The sequence below is a fragment of the Quercus lobata genome, chromosome 12 (genome assembly GCF_001633185.2).
Source record: "Quercus lobata isolate SW786 chromosome 12, ValleyOak3.0 Primary Assembly, whole genome shotgun sequence".
Lineage (NCBI taxonomy): Eukaryota > Viridiplantae > Streptophyta > Magnoliopsida > Fagales > Fagaceae > Quercus > Quercus lobata.
In genome coordinates this window covers 4,780,516-4,790,413 of record NC_044915.1, presented here as the reverse complement: position 1 = coordinate 4,790,413, position 9,898 = coordinate 4,780,516, and the positions used below count along the sequence as shown (strand labels likewise).

The 9,898-nt window shown below is 32.9% G+C and overlaps 1 protein-coding gene across 1 annotated transcript; it reads right to left on the bottom strand.

The window, feature by feature from the left end:
- Window positions 1–5,296: 5,296 nt before the first annotated feature.
- Window positions 5,297–8,159, bottom strand: LOC115970118 (protein FAR1-RELATED SEQUENCE 5-like). The gene is made up of 5 exons (XM_031089789.1): window positions 5,908–8,159; window positions 5,769–5,832; window positions 5,613–5,681; window positions 5,435–5,515; window positions 5,297–5,326 (listed from the first exon to the last, which is right to left on the bottom strand). Exons 1-5 carry the CDS (start codon window positions 8,157–8,159, stop codon window positions 5,297–5,299), a joined length of 2,496 nt encoding a protein of 831 aa, XP_030945649.1.
- Between the last annotated feature and the right edge of the window lie 1,739 nt (window positions 8,160–9,898).

Genomic DNA, 9,898 nt, shown 5'->3' with positions numbered 1-9,898 from the left:
GACAAAATTCCTGACAGCTTCTTCAGAAAAGAAAGATGTAACAGTCTTTCCAACACAGATTGCTATGCTCCAACCAGTCTCGTATGTTAAAGAAGATGGCCTTGAGATCTAAGGATTTCGGGAAGATGGGAAGCCTTGCTATGAAGGAAAATCATCCACTGGACACATCTGGTGGGATGTTTGTGATTGTATTGATTGCCAAGAAGAAGAGATGTTTGAGGCAAATCCTTTGCAAAGAAAGAAGAAATCTTTCCAGCAAAAACTTAAAGAAAGATATGAGGCAGGAGATCCAGAAGTTGACCTTCTTGGGGAAAATTTGACTATTATGTTCTTTACCCTAGAACCAGAAAACAAACCCTTCCCTCCTTCCCTTCTTGCAAAGAAAATCTAAACCAGCACCAGAAACCTTCATTGATCCCATATTACCAAAAGGTCCTTCCACAAATACCAAAATACCAGTCACTCCCTACTACTCAAATACATAACCCACCATCTTGTTACATGTTTGACCAAGCCTCACCTTCCTATTCTCAGAACTTTCCTGTGGTACACTACTCCCTTAGCTTCACAGCTTATAAGGTAGCAAGTGGGGGGGTTTTCCTTCGATGTGGGATTCAAGCCAAAATCGGTTACAAGCAAACTATTGGCCGAGCTGAGGCAAAAAGTCTCCACATATGCTAAACCCTTTTTATCCATATTTTAGAGAGCCATAGATGCTTTGTACACAAAGTCCTCTTTAATTTAGAAAGTAGAACCATAAAATGCTCCTCCAACTCTCTCTAAAGAATAAAGTGTTTTTTTTTTTTTTTTTGAAATATTCTGTTTAGGAGATATTTTAAGCTCAAACTACCAAAACGTTTCACAATATAGTTTCTCTTTCCTCTTTTCTTTCTCTCTCTCTCTCTCTTCTCACGAGCTAGAAACTCCTCTCTCTCTCTGGGCACAAACTATTTTACAATATAGTTTGAAGAGAGACAGTTGGAGATCATGGGTTCTGTTTTGCTACTATCCATGGTTTTTGGGTTTTCTGGGTTTCCTAGGTTGCTACTATGTTATACAACATATACTTCATAAATATGAGACTCTTATCAGTTACTAAAACTAATATTATCAATTTGTAATTTCTTTGGTGTTCATGACTAAATATGAAACCTTTTCAACTATCACATGGAGCCTACGTACTAACATACGTGAGGTGCCTATTGCCACTCTAATTTATAACAAATTGAGTTGTACTGTGGAAAAACGTGTTGGACCTTATCTTTTTGTCCAATTGACATCCTCAAAAATTATAAATTTACTTACAGAAAACCCAAATCTTTGACATTTGATTCTCATTCATTGGGAGAGGATTTTACAAAAACTTATCTGTATGTAAGTGTGGTTATTGTAGCCATTTGGCGAGTACCAAATGTGATGTCTTTGGCTATGTTTTATTTTCTAGTATTTACAAATTTACCTAAGTTAATTTGCGCTGTCTACCAAATAAAACTGAAACAAGGTATCCCTTTTAACTGTTTCACGTGCTTATTGGTTCCTCTTGAAGGCCCTTATTTTACTGATCAGCAAGGAAAACCAGCTTTACTATTCACTAGTACTTGTCTCTAGTTCCTTGATTTTATGGGAATATATATATCTTGGCATTAGTTCTGATTTTATTGGAAGGACCAGCTTTTCTTTTCTTTTTAGTCTTTTTTCTTATGTACCATATAGTTTTTTATTTTGAGGAACATGTACCATATAGTTAATCAGATACTTTTTTACCTTTCAAAAAGGGGAGTTCGTTTAAGTAATGTTATTTGCACACCCCAATATTCTTGGCTTATACCTAGAGGTGGCAAATGGGCGGGTAGGGGTCATAAATGAGTTGGGTGTGTAATTACCCATTTATCCATTTATGACCCGTTTATATATAAATTAAGAGAAAACGTTCTGTCCGGAGCTGGCAGAAAAGAGGCTATTTACGCCACCAATCAGGAGCTGCCACGTCATATATACAATGAGACCTCAGTACACTCTATCACACAGGATTGTAGCTCAAATAAAACCAAAAATCACCCAACAGAACAGAACGTGTTCAGAATCCTTCTCCTCTGACCAAAGGAGCTGCCAACGCCTCCTCTCCTCTGCCCAAACAGAGCTGCCACCGCCTCCTCTCCTCTGACCAACGGAGCTTCTCCTCGCCGCTGGAGCCGCCGCGGCGTCGTTCTGAGCCGTCGCCCACGCACCCAAATACTGCGGTTTGTTCCGATTAACCCTTTATTGTTTGATTAGTTATCTCCCCAATATTTAGGTTTCGAAATTTTGATGGGTTTGGTTTTTTGGACGTTAATCACTTGCTTTGGTTTGATTTCGAAATCTGATTTGTCTATTATGAGAATCTTGTTTTCTTGTTCCAGCTAATTTTGTTTGGGTTTCAAACCATGATTTTTTTTAGGATGAAACTTTTTGGGGTTTTTCTTTGTATTTTTTTGGATTTCAATCTGTTCATACTGGTATAGGTTTTGGATTTTGCTTCTTCTTTTTTTTATTTTTATTTTTATACGCATAGTGAATGGATTTTTTAGTTTTATTATTTTCTTTTTCGTTTTATTTTCTGGGTAATGGAGTGGAGTCGTGGTTATCATTATTAAGGGAAGTGACACCAAAGTCTGCTATACAATGGAGATTTCATCTTTACATAACCTATGAAATGTTGACAAGATGCAATCCGTGCCAAATTGCTAGATTATGCAATACCACCGATATTGTTCTCAATATATGTGATTTTAGTAGCCAATAATGATTTCAGTTCCCTGTTGAATGAATGTATGTAAACTTTGTAAGCTAACTCCTTGTACTAAAAACAATACTTCAAATACCAACATGAAATGTTCAATAGTTGTACCCAATGAGCTCTAGACGCAGAAAGAGGGTTTGGACTTTGAATTCCTTGTGGAATCAATTTTAAAACTTATGAAAAGTATTGCTTTGCACCAAATAAGCACAAAAACTAGAAATGCACGTTATAGTCATAATGTAATTGGTAACTGGGTGCTATAGATCTGTTTTATGTAGTGTTTATTGAGTAAGTGACAATCACAATTGATGCTGCTGTGGTGTTACCCCAACCATTTGAAGTTGGCAAGAATTACCATCAGAACTCCAATACGTCACACCCATCATACTTGTTAATTTTTTTGAATGAATCAATTAATCAGCATTTGCGCAAGTTTAAAGGGTAAATTACAATGACAACCCCTGTGCTTTGTCACTAAAACAATGGCATCTACATTGGCAGATTTATGTTAGGGCCAGGGGGCAAAATTCTAATAAAATCTTCTGTGTATGTGTATTAAGTATGTATATTTTTTTTCTCGAAATTTTGGTGGACAAATATTTTAAACAGTTACCAAAAATTTATCATATCCAAATTGATGTATTTGCTCTGTTTAACTTTCTTTTCGATCAAATTTTCCAAAATCTGCATACCATATCCTTAGTATCCTATATTATCTTGAATTAACCATTGGTTGATTTCATATGTATGTCACTTTAATTAAGAAAAAGTGGTTCTGGCTGAGTCAATTTGAATTTGAGTTTTAATTCAATCTAAACTTGATGTTCGTAATTAGATGTAAGTCCATTTCTAGACCCACTTTTGTTTATTAACTTGTGTTATTTCTTTATGCTGATTTGCAATAGGAAAGTTGGAGCAGTTATTGGTGTTGCTGGAAAGGACTATGATAGGACGCATAATAAGCATTGTCATTGATTATGAACAATATACTTCTTCCCTTGTAATCAAATCTGTTAGGATGGACCATGATAAATTTAGTGTGATGTAGTTTGTATTTTTCTTCTGTTTATTGTCAAATGCATGCTAATTATGTAATCACATGAAAGAGTTGTATAATAATATAATCTATCTTGGATAGATATTTGCTACCCTTTACCATATTGAAATTATACATAGTTGTAATTAGAAGAATAGAGAATATTTTAATGTAAAATTAAATTGAAAATTTCCAAATCTCATTTGATCAAGATTTAAATTTTCTCTAGCAAATTTTAGTTTTGTTCAAGCGACTTAAGTTTCGCTCCAGCAAAGGACAAGCAAACTTTCTGTAAAGACCTCGTTGAATTTTTTTTTTTTTCTATTATTGAAGAATTTACTCGAGTAAGAAGGGCCGTTCACTCAAGAAACAATTGCAAAAAAAAGAAAAAAAAAACATGTTTACTAGAAAATTTTGTAGAATGACAAGAGAGCATTGGCAACATTTTAGAGTGTTTATTTCAGCATAAGTGACATTTCAAATGTGTATTTTCTTTGGCAATGAAGGTATAAGTCACCTTTCAAATGTGTTTTTTTTTATTATTATTATTATTATAACTCTTCATTCCTTATAAATAAAAAACCATATTTTGGGGGGGGGGGGTCAAATTTTTCTCTCCATATAATGAAATTCACAAAATTCCCCAATTTTTTATTTGTAGAATCTTGATTAGTTGTATTTAGGAGATGGTTTGCTTACAAACCCATTAGAAAACTTATTTGAGTGGAGACACTTCTGAACATTCACATAATCCGAATATCATACAATAGACCCTTTACAAAGTTTAAATTCTATTACACACATTTAGAGATTAGGTGAGGGAAAAAATATAGCAAAAAATTGTAGAATATAAAGATCAAAATTTTCTTGTTCATAGTGTTAATTAGCAAAACATAATTTTTTTTTTGCATATAGTATCACTTAGTATTCAAATGAATAGTTTTAAAATTTTCAAATTGGTTTTCAAGTTTCTAATTGACAATACATTCATCTAAAATAAAACCTATCATGATTCAAAATACAAAAAGAGAATCATAAGATTACAAATACATCTGAAATAAAACCTGTCACAATTTTTTCTTTTTTAAGTTTCTAACTGACAATACATTCATCTGAAATAAAACCTATCTTGCTTGGAGGTATACAAAAAGAGAATCATAAGATTACAAATGCATCTGAAATAAAACCTGTCACAATTTGCAATATAAGTTTCTAATTGACAATACATTCACCTAAAATAAAACTTGTCATGATTCAGAATACAAAAAGATAATCATAAGATTACAAATTCATTTGAAATAAAACATGTCATGATTCAAAATACAAAAAAAGAATCATATGACTGAAGATACATCTTAAAATAAAACTTGTCTCAATTCAAACTACAAGAAGATGGTTCTATCCACCACAATTAAAATATTGTATAGCAAAAAATATTTGCTTCCCAATGCATTATCTTGATCACAAAACTTGTTTGAACATCAGCTTTCTTGGAATTGTTGTAATAGATCCTACATAAAAGAAAGTACAACCAAATACCAAAAAATAAAAAATTAGAATGAGCACAGTTTAAAAAAAAAAAATTCAATATATTCTAATTAAACAATAAGTGGTCATACTGTAAATGATGACTGGTTAGGATGTATATGCATAGTAGATGATGATGATGTAGAAGGATACGTTGCAGCTGGCAAAGAATCCTAAAGATAAATGACAAATACAATTTAGAATAAATAACAAAATCATCCATTATAGAACAATTTATACTAAGTAAAAAAAATCAAATACATCATATACCTGTACAAAACTTGTGGAGTGCAATGTATTTGCTATGACTGATGGGTTCAACCTTGCTATCGAAGATTCCTAATTCAAAAAATTAAAAGTTCATTTTGGAAAATATCATTAAAGATATGTATTATTGTGAAATTCAATATATTATAATTAAATAACCTCAGTTTGACTTTGTTGATGCATTAACTCCCAGTGTGGTGTCAAGCTTGTATTTGCAACTTCCCTACAAGAAGAAATTTTATAAACCAAAAATTTAAATAATAAATTAATACAAAAATCAATAATTTTATATAATTACCTGGAATGCTTATGTGACGGACAATTGCTTCTCATATGACCCGTTTCTTTGCAAATGCTACACTTTCTCTTCTTCGTCAATTGTTTTTCTCTTGGATGCTTTTGTCTCAAAGTTTTAGGCCTTCCCTTTGAAGGAACATGTGGAGGGTCTCGCAAAGCAATTGGAAGATTTGATAATACTTGATTGTTTAATGTAGTATTATCAGGACTTCCTGAATCATCAACATCACAAACATCTTGCATGCCTAGAAGCTCCTCATGAACCTTTTGTAAAGTTTGTCCAAGATACTTGTATTTCTTCTCTGATTGTGATGCTGCCTCTGCAACTTCCAAAAATTGAAGCATCAAACTATTTCTCATCAAGGTAGAAGAAATTTGTGGCTCAACCTGTACGACATCTCCAGATATTTCATGTACAATGCGCTTCTTGGCATTTATTGTCCATCTCTCTAAAATATAATGTGATGGAAAAAAGTGCACAAGAGATTTCTTCACAAAAACAGCAAGAATATACCTACAAATAATTCCAACAAACTCAAACATATGGCATGTACAAATAGCTTTTGTCTCAACAGTATCCAGTGACACTTCATAAAATGGACTTTCTTTCCCGTGAGCTACCACCTTATATATCTTCTTCACTCCTTCTTCACAATATTTGGATGCCTTGTATTTTTGACTACAAAATAACTCTTCTTGAAATTTCATAAACATCTTTCTTGTATAAACTTTTGCCGCCTCTACTTCCATCTTATAACATGTTTTCAAAATTGGCACTGAATTTTTTGTCTTTACATCCTGTTCTTTCTCTTTAAGATAACGTGCATTCAAAGCTTGCTCATATTGATACACAAAGTCACTTATCGTTGTACTTGAACGAACATAATCTTTAAAAAATTTATTCATGCTTTCACTCCTTTGAGTTGTAGACATCCCAGCACAAAATTTCCTTCGTAAGTAAGCGGGAACCCATTTTTCACGCCGCATGTAGAGATTTCCCAACCAATCATTATCCCCCAATCCATAGTTCTCCATAATCTTACTCCATCCTAACTCAAACTCTTCAATGGTGAGTGTATCATGGATGCAATGGTGAAATTCTCCCTGAAAATATGGATATTTATTATATATATGAGACAACTGATCTGGAACTTTCTGTAAAATATGCCACATACACAATCTATGAGTTGCATTAGGTAATACATTTGCAATTGCCTTAGCCATAGCCTTGTCATCATCTGTGATAGTTGTAGAAGAAGGATTTCCAAGCATTGCATTAAGCCAAGTCTTCAACAACCATGTATAAGATTCAGTTGTTTCATTCACAAGCAAAGCACATCCAAACATCACCGATTGATGATGGTGGTTAACTCCTGTGAAAGGAACAAAAGGCATCTTATAAGTATTTGTTTGGTATGTAGCATCAAAAGTAACAACATCTCCAAAATACTGATATGCAATTCTTGACCTAGCATCTGCCCAAAAGCAATTACCCATGCACCCATTTTCATCAACTTCAACTGCATAAACAAAACCTGGATTTTTACATTGTTGCTCAATAAAATATTTATACATTCCCTGGGCATCTCCATCTTGAAGCAACTTTCTTCTTTTATTACCCAAATAATTTTGAATATCAACCGGAATACATCCAACATTATAATCACCACCAGATTCTTTACTTAACACAGACATTATCTTGCTTGGAGGTATACCTGTCTCATTGAGTGTATCTATAAGATTCCTTTGGGCATTTGTTATCACTCTATGCCCACGAAGCATGCTTGTACTCTTAGGAGTAAGAAGCTCATGATTATGATCCTCCACAAACTTACACACGACCCATGTATCTTCAATTTTCTTTAAACCTATCATTGCTTTGCATCCTACTCTTGTTTCTGCACGCTCTGGACCTATTCTTTCTATGTCTTCATCACGTCTACGACGAAACCCTTCCTTTGAACAAACATATTCAATACCAACCAATATTCTATCATTTTTAGTCTTTCGAGTATGATTTACTCGTATGCCAAACCCCTTTCGCCTTGCATATGCATTATAACATGCTTTCGCATCCTCAAGCTTATCAAATACCATATTGAGACATGGTTCCAAATGCCTATTGCATGCAAAAGGTTGATTTGAATCATTTAATGACAAGTCTACATCATTTTGATCTTCGTTTATTTCTGACTCATCATCCACCATATCATAAAGTGAGATTGTTTCAGGTTCTTCATTGCTTGCACTCATATTTTCAATTCAAGTAATTTTAAATTTCAAAATAACCTATAAAAAACAAAAGAGAAGAAAAATTCATAAGAAACGATTGAGAATAAATTCAAATATTGTGCTATTACAATACCAAACTTGCCCAATTTGGCAAACTTGTTTAATTACAAACTTGTTTTAGGATACAAGTAAAGAGTAAATCCAACAACTTAATACAAAACTGGTTGCAATTTGAATTTTTAGAATTTCAAATTAATTCCACATAAGCACAACAAAGGCAGGGTACATTTGAACACCCTGCTCAACAACTCAATAAACACTACATAAAACAAATCTAACTACATCTTTAATTGTACTCTGGTACATATAGAGAGCAAATTGACATTACAAGTACGAAAAAATTGAAATTACAAGTAATATAAAATTATATTTGAAACTAAGAATATGATAATATCTATCAAATAAATAATACCAGTTGTGTCCCAAAGGCCTAGGTTCACGGTGGAGAATTCAACAACCACAGTAAAAATGAAGGACCAAAGTAAAGGTTTTGGACTCAGATTTGAGGAAGTCAGCCGCTAATACCTTTCAGAAGGCTAAGGACATCTGCAACAGTAAATCGGTAACAATCACATATATAGTACAATTGATTAGGATCACATCTTATAAAGTAGAACTCATTGATTCAAATCTTTCCCTTTTCTTGATTTGGGGACAATTACGTGTGCATAATAAATAAATAAGGAAATGCGAAAGCTACTAAAAATATTATAAAAAAAATAAAAATAAAAACTAGTCACTGACAATTAATATGATTAGTATCACTTTAATCATATAAATAATTAATTTTTTGAATTAATTTTTTTGTGATTAATAATACATTAGTGTGTAAGATTTATGTAATTAGAATTATAGTACCTGCTTAACAAAAAGAAATAAAAATAAAAGATCAATGTTATTGAGCCGGCTGTGACTTACATGGTTGAGTGAGTGTCATGTCGCTGCTAACCTTTGTAAATGGCACTAATTGTATATGCAAGGCCTGCATAATTACACTCAAAATGATCTTTCTAGATACTAAATAATTGACATAGTATTATTGGAGAATTGGAACCTATAGGCAGGCCAGACCTTCTAGAATGAATTTTTGCATTATGGTAAGAATTATTGTTATAGCTTATAGAATTAATGAATTAAAATTTCTGTGCAGATTGATGATGTGTCAATTGAAGTGAGTCAAGGAGATCCCCGGAATGTTTTGTGTGAGGCTATAGATAAACACCATGCATCAATTTTGGTAATGGGCAGTCATGGTTATGGAGCAATTAAAAGGTACAATTCTATAGCACCCAGTTACCAATTACATTATGACTATAACGTGCATTTCTAGTTTTTGTGCTTATTTGGTGCAAAGCAATACTTTTCATAAGTTTTAAAATTGATTCCACAAGGAATTCAAAGTCCAAACCCTCTTTCTGCATCTAGAGCTCATTGGGTACAACTATTAAACATTTCATGTTGGTATTTGAAGTATTGTTTTTAGTACAAGGAGTTAGCTTACAAAGTTTACATACATTCATTCAACAGGGAACTGAAATCATTATTGGCTACTAAAATCACATATATTGAGAACAATATTGGTGGTATTGCATAATCTAGCAATTTGGCACGGATTGCATCTTGTCAACATTTCATAGGTTATGTAAAGATGAAATCTCCATTGTATAGCAGACTTTGGTGTCACTTCCCTTAATAATGAT